The sequence below is a fragment of the Alosa alosa genome, chromosome 6 (genome assembly GCF_017589495.1).
Source record: "Alosa alosa isolate M-15738 ecotype Scorff River chromosome 6, AALO_Geno_1.1, whole genome shotgun sequence".
NCBI lineage: Eukaryota > Metazoa > Chordata > Actinopteri > Clupeiformes > Clupeidae > Alosa > Alosa alosa.
In genome coordinates this window covers 29,447,923-29,468,242 of record NC_063194.1, presented here as the reverse complement: position 1 = coordinate 29,468,242, position 20,320 = coordinate 29,447,923, and the positions used below count along the sequence as shown (strand labels likewise).

The window sequence follows — 20,320 nt, the reverse complement described above, 5'->3', positions numbered from 1 at the left end:
GTCTATCAAAACATTAGATGATAATATGTGTGCTACTATGGATTTATAACAAGTTATAATGCAGCGGTCATTTTTGACCGGGAACACAAAACTAGTAAACATAAAACGAACACAACAGGAGGGCTAGGCTTCATCACTACTAGTCCAAGATTAATCTTAATCACTACTAGTCCAAGACTAGGCTTAATCACTACTAGTCCAGGACTAGGTTTAATCACTACTAGATCAGGACTAAACTAATCATCTTACGCAGTTGCTTTAGTCCAGGACTAGGCTTAATCACTACTAGTCCAGGACTAGGCTTAATCACTACTAGTCCAGGACTAGGCTTAATCACTACTAGTCCAGGACTAGGCTTAATCACTACTAGTCCAGGACTAGGCTTAATCACTACTAGTCCAGGACTAGGCTTAATCACTACTAGTCCAAGATTAATCTTAATCACTACTAGTCCAGGACTAGGTTTAATCACTACTAGTCCAAGACTAGGCTTAATCACTACTAGTCCAAGACTAGGCTTAATCACTACTAGTCCAGGACTAGGCTTAATCACTACTAGTCCAGGACTAGGTTTAATCACTACTAGTCCAAGACTAGGCTTAATCACTACTAGTCCAAGATTAATCTTAATCACTACTAGTCCAAGACTAGGCTTCATCACTACTAGTCCAAGATTAATCTTAATCACTACTAGTCCAAGACTAGGGCTTAATCACTACTAGTCAGGACTAGGCTTAATCCTACTAGTCCAGGACTAGGGTCCAGGACTAGGTTTAATCACTACTAGTCCAGGACTAGGCTTAATCACATATACCCACGCAGTTGCTTTCGCATATGCTTTTATTCAGAAATACCTGCTGTATAGTAAATATGAATCCTGTCTGATCTTCCACAGTCACCTAAGTGTAACTTTTTACTGTTAGAAAAAATAGTTAACTGTCATATTGCATTACATTACATTTGGCTGACGCATTTTTAACCAAAGCGACTAACAACATGGTAACTGTTAAGTTTTAAAGTAATTTTCTCAACAATTTTAGGACAATTTAAAAACGATAGAGTACAGTAAGAATAAGTGTATCAGTGAGTGCTGTCTTTAAACAGTTGAGTGTCAGTTCAAGACGGGTGGTAAGTGCTAGGATCAACAAGACTTGTTGTAAGTGGTGCTATGAGAGGAGATGTTCTCTAAAGAGCTGGGTCTTCAGCAGTTTTTTGAAAATGGAGAGGGATGTCCCTGCCCTTGTAGGAACTGGCAGTGTGTTCCACCAACGAGGAACAACACTGTGCCTGGGTGTGCCTTCATCCATGTAGCTATGTCTGAGAGGCAGTCCGAGATCCATTCTGAAACCAAGGGGTCATCAGGTGGAAAGGACAGATAGAGCTATGTGTCGTCTGCATAGCAGTGGTATGAGAAGCTATGCGAACAGATAATCTGTCCCAAGAAGGTGGTATAGATAGCAAAGAGAAGGGGGCCCAGCACTGAGCCCTGGGGGACCCCTGTGGTGAGATGGTGAGGTGCATTACACAGCTAAGCCCTTTGGCCATCTTGTTCATAACAGTGTCACTGGAACTTTCCATTTGGATAACACTGACATGTTGCTTGGCATACATATTGGCTCATGAGGCAAAAAGTAAGCTTTTGCTTTTGCAGGTAATCCATTGTGGTGCAGTTTACAGAAATTGTTTTGAGGAAAATGCACTTACTGTTGTATATTTATTTTTATATTTATATACTTACTGCAAATATTAATGATGATTTGAGAAATGCACCAATGCTACTGATAAAAACTGTAATATGAGGTGCATAGTTTGCTTCCTGATTGAGCTATTTAATCTGCCTGTCCGTGGCTGCTCCTGTGCCCTGAAGAGTGTTTTAGATCACACGTGTTAACCACCACAAACCCTCCAAGTCCAGATCAAAGTGGAGGATCGGATCAAACACACTTAATTGGCTCCTCGGCTAGCGCAGGGTGGTCTGTCACAAAGAGGGTAAATATCTCTGTTCAGCTGCGCAGCTTGTCAAAGTGTCAGATGAAAGTGGATATTGATCCTTTGGTAAAATACCCATTGATTTCAGGTGACGTCGTAAAGTAGCAGAAACAGAGCTGATTTATGCCTGCAGCCATCAGTGTGCATATGGGAGTGTTATCAGGCCAGGACTCACGACCAACTTAGCCCATCCACAGCCTTTACCTGAGGAACACACAGAACTTCTGAGACTACAAAGCTATTTTACTACTGTTAGAAGATAGATAGAGATTAGGCCATGTGACTGCTCGGGCTTTGAGGGTTTTTTTCCCCCCTTTTATCTTTATACCAGTGTTTCCCAAAGTGTAGGAGGTGGACTGGACATTATTATCTTTTTTATTTTACATTTTGTAATTAAGGTTGAAATACTACAATTAAATATACAGTAAGCTTATTCATCAAACTGACATTCATTTGATGTTGGTCCGGAACATATTTCATGTGATTGTCATTTGTCAGTTGACGACACAACTCTGGTGGGTCTCATCACCAAGGGCGACGAGACTCAATACAGGTTGGAGGTCGACCTTCTGACCACGTGGTGCAGGGACAACAACCTCCTGCTGAACGTCAGCAAGACCAAGGAGATTGTTGTTGACTTCCGGAGAGGTCACACCCAACACCTGCCACTGACCATCGACGGTGCTGTGGTGGAGAGAGTGAGCAGCACCAAATTCCTGGGGGTGCACATCAGTGAAGACCTCTCCTGGACCACCAACACTGCATCATTGGCGAAGAAAGCTCAGTGCCGCCTCTACTTCCTGCAGAAACTCAGGCGAGCAAGTGCTCCACCAGCCATCATGACCACATTCTACCGAGGCACCATTAAGAGCATCCTCTCCAGCTGTATCGCTGTGTGGGGCGGAAGCTGCACTGAATACAACAGGAAAGCCCTGCAGCGCATAGTGAACACAGCTAGAAGGATTATTGGTGCTTCACTCCCCTCCCTGAAGGACATTTACACCACCCACCTCACCCGCCAAAGGCGACCACAATTGAGTGATGCAAGTCACCCCGGCTCATAATTTGTTTGATCTACTGCCCCCTGGGAAGAGGTACAGAAGCCTGCGCTCCCGCACCACCAGACTCACCAACAGCTTCATACACCAGGCTGTTAGGATGCTGAACTCTCTCCCCCCTCAGCTACATAACATCCTGGACTTTGGACCCACAATGGCTGCCTTGCACTACTCCACATGCACTACTCCACTTGTACACTTTGCAACTTGTTGTTGTTGTCCTGTTGTCCTGAAAACACAACACTTCTGCTGCTCTTACATAACTTACACCACTATGCCACTTGCATACTTAGGTCAAACAAAACTACCTCAGCCATTTATTGGCCTGACTTTGCACTATTATATTGACTGTCAATGCACAATTGCACAATTTCAACACAATTTTGCTGCTCTTATTTCTTCATTGTATGTGCCTTCTTATTTACTTTTTATTGTTTACTTGAATGTTATGTTTGTCTGTGGACTTAATTGGTAAAATATGTCTTGTCTTCACCGTGGGATAGTGAGAAACGTAATTTCGATCTTTTTGTATGTCTGGGCATGTGAAGAAATTGACAATAAAGCAGACTTTGACTTTGACTTTGAAGTGTCTTATATTCAAAGATCCTTGATTACTAGCTCCGCTTGAACCCTCTCTGTTATAATGGAGTGGTGGTTGTAATCAAAGATTCTAGAGCGGAGCTCTGTTCTAGAATCTTTGATTGTAATAGGCTTAGTTAATTGCATCACGATTGCTTCATCTTAGTCCTGACTCAGAGTTGTCAATAAATGTGTGGCCGCAGAAGATTTTTAGAAATTAAATTTAGCCTCAGTAGTCTTAAGGGAACCTCTGCTCTAGACTTTAAAGGACTGCTGCTGAAGGGAACCTCTGCTCTAGACTTTAAAGGACTGCTGCTGAAAGAAACCTCTGCTCTAGACGTGAAAGGACTGCTGCTGAAGGGAGCCTCTGCTCTAGACGTGAAAGGACTGCTGCTGAAGGGAGCCTCTGCTCTAGACGTTAAAGGACTGTTGCTGAAAGAAACCTCTGCTCTACATCAGGGGTTCCCAAACTTTTCCACGACAAGGTCCCCCAAATACCACTAGGTTCTGGCCAAGGACCCCCTTGATGTGTTATTATCGACAATACTACGGCAAATGTAAAAATACATTAAGCTAATCCTAATAATCCTATCACTCTATTATTCCCAGTCATTATCATGGAAAATATAATGTTCAGATATGCGACAAATTATTATAATGGCATTGTATAACAACCCTCATAGTAATAGGTATATTTTACAGTTTTCAAATGTATTTGTTTTTGCTTTTATTTTTCCCTCCAACTTGCTGCGCCCCCCCTGGCACCCCCTCGCGGCCCCCACTTTGAAAACCACTGCTCTATATCACGTTAAAGGACTGCTGCTGAAGGTGTGTGTGTGTGTGTGTGTGTGTGTGTGTGTGTGTGTGTGTGTGTGTTAAAGGCCTGCTGCTGAAGGTGTGTGTGTGTGTGTGTGTTAAAGACTGCTGCTGAAGGTGTGTGTGTGTGTGTGTGTGTGTGTGTGTGTGTGTGTGTGTGTGTGTGTGTGTGTGTGTGTGTGTGTGTGTGTGTTAAAGGACTGCTGCTGAAGCCTCAGAGCAGGTCACCAGCACATGATTCTCCATCAGTCTGTCTGGTGAAGGAAGTAAAAGAGACATGTAAAAGAACTGAGGCCCTTTCCCCCTCTCTCTCTCCGTCTCACTCTCTTACACACACACACACACACACACACACACACACACACACACACAGTGAGCTGTGTGGACGCAGGATGTGACAACTCGAGGGAAATCTGTGTTTATGTCCTAGTCATTGTCATGTAAATGCTGCATTTGATTGACTGCCTGTATTTGCTTTTATTTTTTAGGCTGATGGCTGCATGGCACACACACACTCTCACTCACTCACACACACACAAACACACACACACACATCCACACACTCCCCCCAAACTCCTTAACTTATTACTCAGTAACCCCCAGCCCAAGTTGTTTATGGTGGTGCAAACATCTCGGACTGCCTGAAAGCCACTCAAGAGCCATTAGAGGAGCTCTCCTTCCTCTGCGCAGAGATAAGACAGGGCGACAAGTCAAGTCATTTCCCTTCTAATATTGCACTGACCGCTCTGAACGCTGCTCCGGAACTTTGTGTGTGTGTGTGTGTGTGTGTGTGTGTGTGTGTCTGTGTCTGTGTGTGTCAGTCAGTATCTCTCTCTCTCTCTCTCTATGTGATGAAAAGGGGCTCAGTTATTTCGCATGGCCCTAACTCTAACTTTATTTCAGTATGGGAAGCACTGTGTGTGTGTATGTGTGTTAGAGAGAGTGTGTGTGTTAGAGAGAGAGAGAGAGTATATAGTAGAGTCTTTATTGTCCTATAAGGATATTCTTTTTCACACACATCATCATCACATTCCATGCAGGATGTACACAGCCTCACACATATAACATATAACATAACACACCCCATACCCCCCCAGTTCCCTCCCTCCTCAACACCATACAAGCAAAAAGGTGGACCCCCAAAAGAGAGAGAGAGAGAGAGAGAGAGAGAGAGAAAGAGAGTGTGTGTGTATGTTGGGGCATTCTATGTAACCATTCTGCCCTTGGGCTAATGGGCTGAAATTCTGAGCCTAACGCTAATAAGTGGTTGTCAAATGCAATGCTCGTGTCTTCTAGACTGACAATCGACAATTGCGCTCTGTGTTGTTTATGGCGATTGCGATAACCTTTTTAGCATAATAGCCCTACTGATCAACCGCTCTTTCTGGACCATGCTTTTAATAATGTACACACACAACACAATTTGTAACAATCAATGTCAGTTCAAATGGGCCATCGTACACTCCCTCACTTTCTCAGTAGCCTACACTGGCATTTAAACGGGCAACCATCAGACGCAATAAAGTAGCTCGGTGGATCTCTCGAGCCCTCTCCGTCTCTCTAAAACATTTACTCTCCAAACACATTTACTCAAGCGTCTGCACGGGCCCCTGCTCCCGGCGTGGTAAACTCCCCGCTAAAGCAGGCTCGCTTGTTTGAACAGATAATGTAGCGTGAATGTTAGTCAAAACTCTCAAACCCAGCCCTTATCAGCAACCGTTTTGTCGGTGTTTGTGAACCGATAAGCTGAAGTATGGTTTTGATTCTACTGGCTGTTGGCTTCCTTTCAAATAGATCGTGCTGTAGCAACGACGGGCGAAACGGCATTCTTTTTTTTATACAATTCCAATTATTCTGATTGACTTTGAGGGACTAAACTAGCCGAGGCTAAAGCCTATGGCCAGCACAGGCAGTGATGCATTGTCCTTTGAGGGCAGAATGTTGCACAAGTTCTGCCTGGGACAGACAGGGTTTGATGATATGGCACAGTGCTACGTTTGAACTTAACCATTACACGCAATTTCAGTGTTTCAGTCTCTGATGAATGTGCTGTTTGCAATCAGAACAGGAAGGTGTGAAATTGAAGGACTGATAGAAAAACAAGATAGGCTAATTTGCCACCGGCCAGCACTGGAGAGGTTGTTGTAGCCAACTGCGTTTAAGTGCAAAGCAATTTTCAGGTCTAATTAAACAAAAATCGAAGTCTTTTTTGAAAGCACAAAATTGCCATGTTAAATATAGAGACGCAATAAAGTACTGACTGACATTGGCGGGCAGGCCCCAGTGCTGTAGGTATAAAGTGTAGCCCACTGATAAATAAAGGATGACTAGACAGTCAACAAGGATGGCGCCCTTTTTCGTCCTTTTGCGCAAATGGGCATCGCCACGTCCCCCAGTAGCAAACAGAGAGAGGGGAGGATAGGTTAGTCTTTCACCTCACATAAGGCCGGTCTGTTTAGGCTAGTAAAACTGAACCTACGTTGAGTGTCGCTGGACCACGGAGCACACCGGATGTGCGCACAGAAACGATAATGGACTAAAGCATGTTCTGTCTGACGCACTGATTAGGAAAAGCACCTGACGCTGCTGATAGAAATATGCAGCTAATATGTAGCGCTTAGTTTTATCGTGTTGTTATTGCCATGTGTATGGTAGCCTATAACAATGTAATAAAACATAAAACCTGGTGATGGCAATAGTTTCGACAATTAAACTACCTGGCTAGATCAGAGAGAGAGAGAGAGAGAAAGAAAGAAAGAAAGAGAGAGACGGACAACTAATTATAACGCAAGTTCACCTACATTTGTCGATCTCCAAAATAATTAAAAAAAAACGATCTTCTACTGTCGTTTACTCCAGCTGACCTTCCAGTGGCAGGTCAGCCTACTCTTTAAAGCAATTTGTCGTGTAACCTATAATGATCCTCCTGCTTATCATCATGGGAGTGTAAACAACTTTCTAGACACAAATCATCGTCTACTCTAAAGTTTTACAAAGGTAAATGGTTTATTGCCATTGTGGTTTTCTTGTCTAGTCTTGTCTGTGTCTGAAGTGAAACCAGAGAATCCTGTTAGCAAATTTTAATTTGCTCTGCAGGTTGGTCTTGAAAGAAAGGAGCCCATTGACGTCCGTTTCCGAATCACCAAATACATAGGCATGTGTTTTCTTGGAACGGAGTAGGCCTAACTGGATTTAAACTTTCAAGGAGACTTTGTGCACATCCCAGGTGCTGAACAAAAAAAGGTCAAGTTTTTTAGGGACTGTTCGTTATTTATAAACGGGGCCACCGGAGGAAAATAGGGGAGGGTCATGTCTTTTTATTCTTTGTTGAGGGGAGGGTCACCTAACTTTTTTATGTCTAGGAGGGGGCGTCACCCATCTTTTGTATTAATGAAAACAGCAAAAAATCAAAGTGGCTTGTTTGATTGTTGATTTCTGTCGCCATATAACGTTTTCTTTCGTTTCATAGCTCTGTCAACATTGAACAATGAAAATAAGGGAGATTTCGGGAGAATACGGGAAATGTCAACATTCGTCCCCATTAACGTTGGAAGGGTTGGAGCAACAAAGCCTACTTTATTCACGCCTAACAGCCTATATCCATTTGGTTAACTTCATCCAGCCCTAAAAAAGCTAAATTTAACTTTGGTTTACTTGTAGTTTACCGTGTAGCCTAACTTTAAACAGTGCGCATGCTTAACATAAAGCATACTTATGCTTCATTCATCCACACATCCATCTCCTAACGTTTTGACAAGCATTTCTACCAATTGACCTTGTTCCTGCCCATCTCTAGCTTTGCTGTCTCCATCCTTTCTGTTTTTGTTGTTTGCAAAAAAATATATAGTAGGCCCTATTTATTGGTAACCAGCAACAAGTGCAATTTGTTAATCGCTGTCATTCTCTCTCCTTGCCAACAAAAATGTGTTACGTTCCAAGTAGCAGTGCGTAATTCTGCTTCATAAAATTGAACAAATACATTGGTCATATAATAGCCATTTATGGTCTACAGTGTAGAGAGTAGAGTTGGTAAGTTATGATAGGCCAACTTGGAGTGAATATACAGGGGGAATTATTTGTCTACCCGTAGCTGAGTAGCCTGGCAGGTGCGCACGTAGACATAGCCTACGGCCGAACATTGCAAGCGCCAATGAATCGTGGTCTCACGTCTCTCACGACAATTTAAATAGGCATAGGTTAACATCACTCTGAGTTCGCATTCAAGCAAGCAAAACGATGATTTGAATACATCTGTTTCACTGGAAGGGCAAGGGTTAACAACAGGACTACACAGAGACAGGCCAGAATGCAGGACTAATGTTCACATATACAGTAATATGTGATATTCAACGGGAAAATATTAAAACGGCAAGACAGCGGGTAAAAGTTAAAATGATAAACCCGGACAAAGTTGGCATGTTAGGTATTTTTCGGTCCCTGTGATTATTTATGAAATTGTGCAAACGGCCTCTTCAAGTCATTTGAGAAGGAAGGAGTGTAGCAAGCTCCAAAATTGACGCTCGTCTGAGAAATTGAGTTTTGGATAGCTTAACAATGACTGAGGAAGCCTAGAGACGAGTCCATAGCAATAAGTTGATGTGTTGAATTAGTTATTACTCAGTGTGCTTTGTTGAATGGTCTCAATGTTTTATTGTGAATACTTACTAGAGGAGTAACTTATTTCAAGTAGGCTAATGCAGTTGCAGGAAGTGTGCATTTAGTTTCCATGCTTATTGTGTTTCCACAACGCTAGTGAGTAAATGTAATGAAATGGCCACCATCTTGGTGAAGTGTGATGTGTAAGATCAGAAAGCAGAGGTTGATTTTAGAATGGAAGTCGATGTGTCTTCATTACGATTAAAAACGTGGGCGGAAAGTGTCGACAATCCATGGATTACTATGGACCATCACGAAAACATGCGTATGTAACTAAAGGCAGAAAGCACCATAGAGCAGTATAGAGCAATGCAAAAGAATAAAATGATTTTTTGAGCTGAGAACTGCACCTATTCGAATTTACGATGGTTAGGGAATGTTAGATATGTTCAATATTCCTAACGGAATGCATGTCTTCACCAAAAATGACAAAATACGATGTTATGTTAATAATCCAAATGAACGTCAAACTTTAAAAAATAGTCTGAAATGAGATGTTATTATCATTGAGACAACAGGGGTATACAAAAAAATCCGATTGTAGCTTACAGCAGCCGACTATTTAGGTTAAGTTTATAACGTTGTGGACGGCCACCAAGCGTCTTCTGCCTCAAAGCTGCGCGCGCATCTAGTTTTGTTGGTAAACGGGAAACCCGTGTATTGGCCGGGGAGGGTCATGTCTTTTTTGAAGATGCTGTTGGCGGGTCGATGAAAATTTTCTGGCAGGCAGGGGAGGGTCGTGCAACTTTTGATTGAAGCACTCAAAATCCCTCCGGTGGCCCCGTTTATAAATAACGAACAGTAGGAACAAAGTTCGCACACTCCTTGGTATTCTTTTGTTGAGTTTATTTTCTCATTTATGCCAGTTAATTTAAACCTTGATCTAAACATTTCTGAGTCAAGTATTACAGTTTAGTGAGTTGCACTTACATATTAACAAAGTATCTCAAACGTGCCAAAAGGGCATTTTCGTATTCGGATCCAAATGTTAAAAAAACGGATCCGTGGAAACTTCAGCACTTGTTAAGTGTGGACAGCGACCGTATTTTACAACTGAGGAAGAATTGACCCGTCAATACCAGACAAAATAATGGTAAAAGGTCCCGTTTTAGACTTCCACGGGCTAACCAGCAGTGAAATTAAACTTTCATTTTGTGCAGTTAAGTCTTACCAATTTGTTTCAGAACTGCAGCAAGCATATATTTGTTGTAAACGAAGGTTTTAAATCCAGTTAGGTTTTTTAGGGAAAATGTTCGCACACTCCTTGGTATTCTTTTGTTGAGTTTATTTTCTTCCTCAGATTCACTTGCAAAGGTGTTTGCAAGTGAATCTGAGGAAGACCGCAAGGTCGAAACGTCATGTGCCAAAATGAAGACTGACGTTGTAAAAGCTTGTCGAAAATCAGGTTAAGAATTCTTAGTGTATGTGTGACTGTATTGGGAATTGCATTTTATGTTGATTGACATGCACTGTGGGTACCAAAAGGTGAACCAACTCTAACCATTAGCCATAGGCACTATATCTTATGAGCTGATAAGACATGTTGGGCCAGTCCCAGACACGCGGAGCCGATGATCAGTGTATTCATGTGTGAAGGGGCAAAACGGTGGGAGGGGAGGGGAGGGGAGGTGAGCGGCAGAGACCTCAGTAGGGCTGGGTCTAGCGCGCTTTCTCTCTTCATAGTCCCTGGAGGCGCAGGTATAAATACGCTCAAGATTCGGCCAGTAGACCAGACACCGACACAGCCCAGCATAATTCATCATCACCACTCCCCGGCCGGGTCACATCGCATCCAAACAGTAAGTAGCCTTCCTCTAAACTCTCTGGGTTTTGTCCATCTGCTCATTACATTGATGAGATCTAATATGGGTGTTAAGACTGTAACGAGTCTAAATAGGCTATTAAAGAGAAGAAAGTGTTCAATTTTCTCCCAAAAAGTTTAAGGAACACTGCACACCTGGTCATTTTGGACCTCTTTCGGGAGTTTTGGTAAAATGTTAAATGTGTAAACCTTTATTTGACATGCAATTAAACATTTTCTTTTTGAAAATGTGAAGATAGCCAACTGGGCTGCTAATACGTGTCTTGTTTTGGAATCCTGCAGCCATAGCCTACCAAACAAGAGGTGCAATATAGGCTAGTTTTCTAAGAGGAGACATTTCAAACAACACGTCGGCTATAGGCTATGTCGTTAAAGTTCTTCCCTCTCAGATGGCAGGTATTTTGAGATCATGGACAGCTCTTCTGGCGGTGGTTCTGTGCGTCCTAGTCTGCCTCAACACCTTCGCGGACGCCTACCCGCCCAAGCCGGAACCTCCAGCCGGAGACGTGGGTCCCGAAGAGATGGCTAAATACCACACCGCCCTCAGACACTATATCAACCTCATCACCAGACAGAGGTGAGCCCAAAGCTTTGTAGAGGTGACTGAATACTGTGCCTTTCAACAGAATTTCTTTCTGTGTGTGTGTGTCTGTCTGTCTGTCTAGCACAGCTTATTTAGGGCAGGCGATAGGAACGAAACCCTGATAAATGGTTTTAGTATAGGCTATATGATGGTGTTGTCTGCCCATAACATTGTTACTTTGGATAACAAACTTAAAGGCCCAAATGGCCGTGGGCTACTCAGGTGTTCCACAGTTTGCTCCAGGCGGACCTACCAGTCAGAATAATAATGATAAGAATAAAGAAATATATAATGATACCGGGATTGAGTTTAGAGGCTCGCGGCTACAGCGATGCACTGCAGAAGGGGCCAGATAAAACGGTAGCACGAGGCCTAATGACGACGCGGAGATCACCGGCAAGAGCTGTAATGAAGATAAATCGTATTCCAGACAACTTTAGATCTCTCTCTCTCTCTCGCTCCCCCCTCTCTCTAAGTTCTGTTGCAGGTCTTTACAGTGTTGAATCTCTTCTTCATTTATAAAGTCACGGAGGAAATGGAATACCAAGACTCAATTAGAGTCAGTAACTACCCCGTGCCCTTTAATATCAGGACATACCGCAATCTGCATTATGATTGAGTTACAGGTTCATCAGATTAGAGGCTCTGTAACCTACCCACAGAGATGTCTGCAGTCTAGATTACTGTGCCTCCACGCCATGGAACACATCTTTGAATTTCAAACTGAGAAGGAGTGTTTCACCGTGATGGCATACCATAGACGTCAGCATGCATACACACACGTGTGTGTGGCTGTTAACAGAGGCAGATAGGGGTGGGGTGGGGTGGGGTGGGGGGTTGCATGGGATGCAGTTAATGCACCATTATCATCTGCTGTGCGAAAGCACAGACCCTCATTAAGTGGGCTCACCCTGCCCGTCTCTGGTGCCAGCTGAGCTTGCGGGCCCAGCGATGCAGTGCCACCTGGCCCAACCACAGGAGTGCCAGAGCAGCCCTGGGCACCACCAGGCTGAGGGACCAACATCAGCCTGCTCTCTTGGCTCAGTGCCAATATGAGCATCAGCCATTTTGTGTAGGGATTTGCACAGCCATCTTTGGGCAGTAGGAGACATCAACCTAATTACATTACGTGACTGATATGTTCTGTACACATGTCTGGACGGGAATACACAACTAATGAACTTAGAATAAGCTCTTAGAATAAGCTCTTAGAATAAGCTCTTAGAATAAACTCTTAGAATAAGCTCGATTTTATGAAAAGTTGAGGTCAATGTCTGCGCTGTGCATCAGATGAAGGACTGAGACAGAATTATTCAGATTCTAGAATACAGATGGAATGTTTTCCCACTGAAACGGGCTGTAGAAGGTCAACTGGCTGTGAAACTCTATGAAGGGAAAAGAGTTTATTGAGCATGAGAGGATGGTAAAAGTAGCACTTTTCTAATGACCAGATTTGACTGGTAGGAGTTTCCAGTAAGAGTGGTGATAGTAGAATTTGTGTGTGTGTGTGTGTGTGTGTGTGCGTGTGTGTGTGCGTGCGTTTGTGTGAATGTGTGTGTGTGCGTGCGTTTGTGTGTGTGTGTGTGTGTGTGCATTTGTGTGTGTGTGCGTGCGTGTGTGTTTATGTGTGTGTACATTTGTGTGTGTGTGTGTGTGTGTATGTGTGTGTGTGTGTACTTGTGTGTGTATGAGTGGATAGTGTGTGCATTAGCCAGTGAGCTGTAAATCACAGAACTGTGCCTTGTGTGTGTGTGTGTGTGTGTGTGTGTGAGTGTGTGTGTGTGTGTGTGTGTGTGTGTGTGTGTGTGTGTGTGACTGTTGTAGGTATGGGAAGAGAGCTGCACCAGAGGCTGTAGTAGCAGAGCTGCTGTTTGGAGACAATTCTGAACAGGATGTCAGACCACGGTGAGTATACACACTCACACACACACACACATCCGATTAGAGTCCATTAGTTGCCGCGCACAGCCCAGCTGCACAGCCCTGGTCACCTGCTCACTCTGCACAGCCCTGGTCACTCTGCCCAGCCCTTGTCACCTGCTCATGCATTATGCAGGTGGCCAGATGTGGCATGCAGCTCATTATAAAATGGATAGTTCCGGTCCTTGATTATGATTGGTTAAATTGCGTTTGATGCCGTTGTATATTTTCCCGATATAGTGAGTGAGTGAGTGAGTGAGTGAGAGAGTGAGTAAGTGAGTGTGTGAGTGAGTGAGAGAGTGAGTGAGTGTGTGAGTGAGTGAGTGAGTGAGTAAGTGAGTGTGTGAGTGAGTGAGTGAGTGAGAGAGTGACGCGGGACAACACGTTTGGGAACCGCTGCTCTAAACCAACATTACTACATTACTACTCTTCAACTCATGACCCTGCAGTAGTGATGGCTTTTGCACTGGGACATCACAGCACAGCCTGGAACGCTCATGATCAGATACGATCTTCTGATGTTCTAGATCATCATGTTCTGATGTTCTAGATCATTATAAATCTCATGATCAGAAATGATCTTCTGATGTTCTAGATCATCATGTTCTGATGTTCTAGATCATCATAAATCTCATAATCAGATATGATGTTCTGATGTTCTAGATCACCATAAATCTCATGATCAGATACAATCTTCTGATGTTCTAGATCATCATGTTCTGATGTTCTAGATCATCATGTTCTGATGTTCTAGATCATCATAAATTTCATTATCAGATATGATGTTTTGATGTTCTAGATCATTATAAATCTCATGAGATATGATCTCTTGCTTCTGTTCTCTCCTGCAGTGCTGACGACAGCCTGATGTGGTGATCTGCGGTCAGTCTCTGCCCCCCAGATCCCCCAGCCCCCCCATCCTGGTCCTTCCCTGATCTGACCCCTGCTGTCTGTCTGAAGAGCCTCTCCTCTCCTCTCCTCTCATGTCCTCTCGTGTGACAAACCTCCCCCAACACCCCAAGAAGAATGAGTTTATTTAGCAGATAGAAAACACACCTCGAACCAGCGCCCAACAAACAGTCAACAAACTTTGTGTTCCTCCAGCAATGCACAATGCATACAGATTCTCTCTCTTTCTCTCTCAATGCTTGTATTCCTTTTGTGTGTTTTCACAGTTCATCTGAAGATAATTGTAAATAATTATTATGGAGATAAATCTGGAATAATAAACATTATTATTGAATGCTGTACCTGGTGTTTTGGTTCAGGTTGTTTATGTGTGATTGGTTGCTGAGTTGTTTAGGATTTAGAGCTGAACAGGAGGTGAGGCAAGGCAAGGCAATTTATTTATATAGCGCATTTCATACCCCAGGTAGACACAATGTGCTTTACATAGCTCAGGCATTACCTCAAATAAAAGTAAGCAGGTATAAAACATATCACAAATATATCACAGTAGTAAAATATGTAAAACAATAAAAGCAATAAAATAGTAGAATAAGTAAAAACAATAAAAAGCAATAAAATAGTAGAATAAGTAAAAACAATAAAAGCAATAAAAATGAATTAAAAACAGGAAAAAACCATAGAGAAGAGGGTGGTCTTCAATTGGGTTTTAAAAGTGGCAATGGTTGGAGCAGTCTTAATGTGCTCAGGGAGTTTGTTCCATATCTGGACTGCATGGTGGCTAAAAGCAGCTTCACCCTGTTTGGTGCGAGTAGAAGGTATGCATAATACCTGGCTGTTCTGTGATCTAAGAGGTCTGTGGGGGATGTAAAATTTAAACATGTCTGATATATATGTTGGCCCCATCCCGTGCAGTGCTTTAAAAAACAGTAGCAGTACTTTAAAATCTATCCTAAAAGAAACTGGCAGCCAATGCAGGGACTTAAGTATGGGGGTGATATGTTCTCTTCTGCTTGTCTTTGTTAGGACTCGTGCTGCAGCGTTTTGAACTAATTGAAGCTGTCTAATTGTCTTTTTTGGAAGTCCTGTGAAGAGCCCGTTGCAATAGTCCAGCCGGCTTGAGATAAAAGCATGGACAAGCTTTTCCAGGTCAGACTGGGACATAAGGTCTCTCAGCTTGGCAATGTCGCTTGAGTTCCTTGAGAGTCACTGTATGAAATGGAGTTTATGACCCAAAGCCCTCCCTTCTGCTGGAAACAAGCGTCCTGCACAGAGGGCCAACTGCACGTGGCGTTTCTACCACAAGAGGGCAGCATTGCACCCTTGCAATGCATCTGCATCTACCGGTTAAGCGCACAACAAAATAGATTCATTATTTTTCCTGTGGAATTCAGCAATCACCCTTTGCATTAATACTCATCCCATTTACATTAGTACTCATCCCATTTACATGGGATTTAACACAATATGTCTATACAACTGCAATGGAGAGGTAAAATTAACTTAATATACCCAAATCCATTGAAACCTTGCCAAAGCAAGATTTAAATCTATTAACTGGCTTACACATTTCTGTAAAGGTTAAAGGCATGTCGTACAACGTCGTGTTTATTAAAAGTAATTAATTTTTTTAGTCATGAAATCCATCTTCGCAATCTCTAGCGCCACAGCAATCCCTTAAAGCGACGGAACGCGTTTCGGCAGACGGCTCCTACAGGGAGTGGGAACAATACCGTCGGGGTCCGCACCGGAGAACAGAGCGCCTTTTTCCCCTTCACATGAGCAAAAGATCCGTTCCAACGTTTTTACATTTCGTCAACGGCGGTTACTTCACTTTTACCACAGCGAACCACGGAACCTTGCAGCAATACCGGTGAGTTCCTTTGAAATCCAAATACTAAGCTATACCTGATGCACCTTTTGATGCCACGGTGGTTTGGATAATTGGCCATCGGTTTTACGCAGAGCAGCGCTTTTATCAGCGATAGTTTGCGTTAGTCACCGTGGAGACCAGCTGCTTCGTCAGGTTTGTCAGTTTAACTGATTGTGGGTCCGCATAACTGCGTACATCATGGGCAAAGCATGGAATCGCCACTGATTTGTCTCAGGTATAGCCACGAGTGTTTCAGTCATCGATGCTTTGCCTCGCATATGGGAAAATCTGCGAGCCGTGCGGTTGCCAGCTCGTGGAGCGCACAGCAAAGCACAGCACACAGCACAGCACTGCACGGGGAAAGAATATGTTGCATCACTGCAATCTAGGCATTGAAACTCACATGCGACGCTCTAGGCTCGCCCTTACTAATTTATGGCGGTCACTTGAGTTGTCCACTGAAATGTGAGTGGGGAATGGAATCTTCAAGTTGGTACATACTGTATAGCCATATAGCCTGGACAATATATCTACCATTTGCATTTTAGCCATTCTCCTTTCAGTCTGCATTCTCGCGTACACACCAACCGGCACTCTCAGGGTTGGGACGAAAGAAAAGGGCTTATTTCAACACGGAAGTAGTAGAAGACGGACTACGGGGCACGCTGTTGCTGCTTGCGTATCGCACTATACCAGCTTGTCAAAGTAGGCTAGCTTTCTAGTAGGCATTGTGTTTATTATGCGTCAGCATCAACCACATTTATGGGAAAATCACTCTGTTGACTTTAAAGTTAAACAGAAAGGTGTAATTGAAAGTTTGTTTTAAAGGTGATTATTAGTCATTGATGAATGGTTTAACTGTAGCTGTGGCATTATCTAGACTTGGGCCAGGGTTAGATCAGGGGTCATGTCATCAGGTCAGAACACACACACACACACACACACACGCACACGCACACACACACACACACACACACACAGAGAGAGAGGTGGTGAGTTTGTGGACACACTAATTCTCATGCTTGCGACTTCCTTTAATGGTCTTCAATATTTAATCGAAGGAAACGTTTTTGGTTTGTTTTATATGTAGACATCCACTCCTGTATTATGTAGATATGCGTATCTACTTCAGTCAAAGTTTGGGCCGATAATAGCATCAGGTTCTCTGCGTGTGTGTGTGCGTGTGTGTTGTGTGTGTGTGCGTGTGTGTTTGTCATCTGTTCTACTCCTACACCCTGAGGCTGCATCTGACTCAGTCGCTGCATGAGACCTCAGTCAGATGAGAGATGGGATTACTCATGTCAGGTGGACTTCACACTGGCAGATAGACAGGCCTGGGTATTCATAAAAACATGTGTGTGTATGTGTGTGTGTTTGCGTGCGTGTATTGCCCTCGATGCGTCGTGCTTCCGCGTGCGTGCGTGTGCGGCGTGTGTACGATGCATGCGTATGCATGTGTAAAAGCGTCGCGTGTGCACGTGTGTGTAACGCGTCGCGTGTGCATGTGTGTGTGCTTGTGTGTGCGTGTGCATGTGTGTGTACGTGTGTGCGTGCGTGCGTGTGCATGTGTGTGTGCATGTGAGTGTACGTGTGTTTGTGCGTGCATGTGTGTGTGCTTGTGTGTGTGTGTGCATGTGTGTGCATGTGTGTGTGTGTGATTAGCATATCAAGCCTGGGGAGTGGCTGTCTTGTGGACATGCTGTTTTAAGGGGGATTAAAGCGGTTCCTCCTTCATCCCTCTGCTGCTTTGAAAAAAAAAATGGAAACATCACCAGAATTTGTTTTAGCAGCTTTCCCACATCCAACTGGGGCCGGGAGATCTGACCCAAGCTAAGGCCTTCACTCAGCATCGCAAAAACAGGAAGAGAGAGATCGAGATGAAGGAGGAAAAGAGGAAGATGAAGTGTGTGTGTGTGTGTGATGGGGGTTAAGGGTTGTGACTCCAACATCATGGTGCATGTGTGTGTCTGTGTGTGTGTGTGATGGGGGTTAAGGGTTGTGACTCCAACATCATGTTGCATGTGTGTGTCTGTGTGTGTGTGTGATGGGGGTTAAGGACTGCATCACACTACTAATTAAAATCAATTCTTTGTAAATTGGCAACAAAGATTTAAGGCCTGATTACAATGCTGATTGGTGGCACGAAGAGGCTGAAGGGACTTAATGACTGTGACCTTTTCCTAGTGTTAACTATATGTGTGTGTGTGTGTGTGTGTGTGTGTGTGTGTGTGTGTCTGTGTGTGGATCTGTGGGTTCTCTAACTGACGGTTCACATTAATGCATGTGTAACATAAGCATAAACAAATCAGTTGATGGCGTTTTCCGACATTTGAATATATTGGGCCGTATCGTGCACCCGGTGCAACGTGGCGCAAAGCGCGATGTAGATTCATATTGTGCACCCAGTCAGTGATACACTCTCCACTTATTAACCCTTGCGCCCAGAAGTCCACTGACCAGGGACTTACACAAACACACACACACTTTCTCTCACACTCACACATGCACACACACACATATACAAACATACACACACACACACACACACACTTTCTCTCTCTCCCTCTGTATCGCTCACATACAGAGCACACGCACGCACACACACACACACACACACACACACACACACACACACACACACACACACAGATGTCACTGATCACCTTCAGGTCTCCTGCTGTCTCATTCATAAACATAACCCCATCCCGCACTCACTATGTCCAGCTCTGCCAGACGCAGGGGTCGTTGCCATGGTAACGGGCCGGCATGCTAATCGCACTTGTGTGACACGTCACATTATCACATGCTACTGTTCTTGCTGCTGCTGTGTTCCGTCCTGAGCTTCACAGAGCACAGCAGTGCAGACATAAACAAGTAAACAAAGCAACAACCCAATGTCATAAACAAGTAAACAATCAAACAAAGCAACAACACAATGTCATAAACAAGTAAACAAAGCAACAACACAATGTCATGTCAGGATGGAGGTGTCACAGTGCTCTAGTATGTAATGTTTCATTCTCTTTGAAACCTCTGAATGGAGGCTGAAACGCTTGGCAGAGATTCTTGTCAACACAGGTAGCAGATGGGCAGGGATGAGGTCCAGATGTGTGAAGGTTCTGCTGAGCCCATTCTGACAGGTCCAGAGGGATGTGGGTCTGCATGGTTGGTTCTGGTCCAGAGGGATGTGGCTCTGCATGGTTGGTTCTGGTCCAGATGGATGTGGCTCTACGTTCTGGTCCAGAGGGATGTGGTTCCGCATGGTTGGTTCTGGTCCAGAGGGATGTGGTTCTGCATGGTGGCAGCATTGTGCGGACCCCCCTGCAATCTCTGGCAATCTCTAATTATTGTTTTAACTGCAAATATGGGCATTTTCTAGGCATGTACCATTGACATACCAAGGCCAATACATTTCCTTCTCATTTGAATTGTCTATATTGAAGAATGACTAGGATGTTTGACCTCTGTGTGATTCTGTTACTGTTTTAAGGTTCACAAGTTTCAGTTACATTTTGTAACTTTCTAGTACCAATAATTGTGGAACATATTTAATTCTTTATGATGATTATTTGTTTCTTCTCAGAATAAATGTGCCTCCTCTGAAGGCTGAGTTTGTTTACTATCCAATGAGTTTGTCATTGGGATAGTTTTTTCACTCATCTCTAGCAGGGGTGCCAATAAAAATAGAGGGTAAATAAGGCATATAGCTGCAGGAGGAGGACTTCTGTTACTCCTGTTACCTTTTCAAAAAAATACTTTAGTTTGTTTATTTGAGTTGCAGTGAGACACACAGCACATTTGGTGGAAAATAACAGCAGTGTGTTTGTAAACCGTGTTTAGCTGTTTGTACATTAGTGGATAAATAAAACACTTTGGGAATACAAACAGTATGCTCTAGATTTGAGGCAGAGCATCACTTCGTATCTAAGAAGGCACCCCAAAATGAAGTTTCTATGTCTGTGTTTTTAAAAACAACAATATTTAAAATTCCCCTCACGTAACACTGGATGCATGCACAGCTCTTTGTCGTTGTCGGTTTTATTCTTAGTTAATGAGATATCCTAAACCTGTAGAAACAATATGAGGAGGCAGCCTGGAGGTACTCAATGATGTGTGAT

The 20,320-nt window shown here is 43.5% G+C and overlaps 2 protein-coding genes across 3 annotated transcripts in view; both read left to right on the top strand.

Annotated features, from left to right (window-relative positions):
* Window positions 1–10,825: 10,825 nt before the first annotated feature.
* pyyb (peptide YYb) lies at window positions 10,826–14,673 on the top strand. Its single transcript, XM_048246170.1, has 4 exons — window positions 10,826–10,897; window positions 11,310–11,497; window positions 13,328–13,408; window positions 14,275–14,673. Exons 2-4 carry the CDS (start codon window positions 11,310–11,312, stop codon window positions 14,297–14,299), a joined length of 294 nt encoding a protein of 97 aa, XP_048102127.1. The 5' UTR covers window positions 10,826–10,897; the 3' UTR covers window positions 14,300–14,673.
* Window positions 14,674–15,791: 1,118 nt separating this feature from the next.
* The window catches only part of mpp2b (MAGUK p55 scaffold protein 2b), a 75,750-nt gene continuing 71,221 nt past the window's right edge, over window positions 15,792–20,320 (top strand). Inside the window, exon 1 of one of the 2 annotated variants that reach the window (XM_048246139.1) lies at window positions 15,792–16,202. The gene's annotated coding sequence lies outside the window, so the exon portion shown is untranslated. The remainder of the gene's footprint in view (window positions 16,203–20,320) is intronic. The other variant, XM_048246140.1, reaches the window with a different exon arrangement.

Bases quoted from the DNA above. Each gene is read 5' to 3' on its own strand.
- pyyb (XM_048246170.1), top strand. From the start codon at position 11,310: ATGGCAGGTATTTTGAGATCATGGACAGCTCTTCTGGCGGTGGTTCTG. The intron at 11,498-13,327 runs GTGAGCCCAAAG...TGACTGTTGTAG, and splicing joins AACCTCATCACCAGACAGAG to GTATGGGAAGAGAGCTGCAC. The intron at 13,409-14,274 runs GTGAGTATACAC...TCTCTCCTGCAG, and splicing joins GAACAGGATGTCAGACCACG to TGCTGACGACAGCCTGATGT.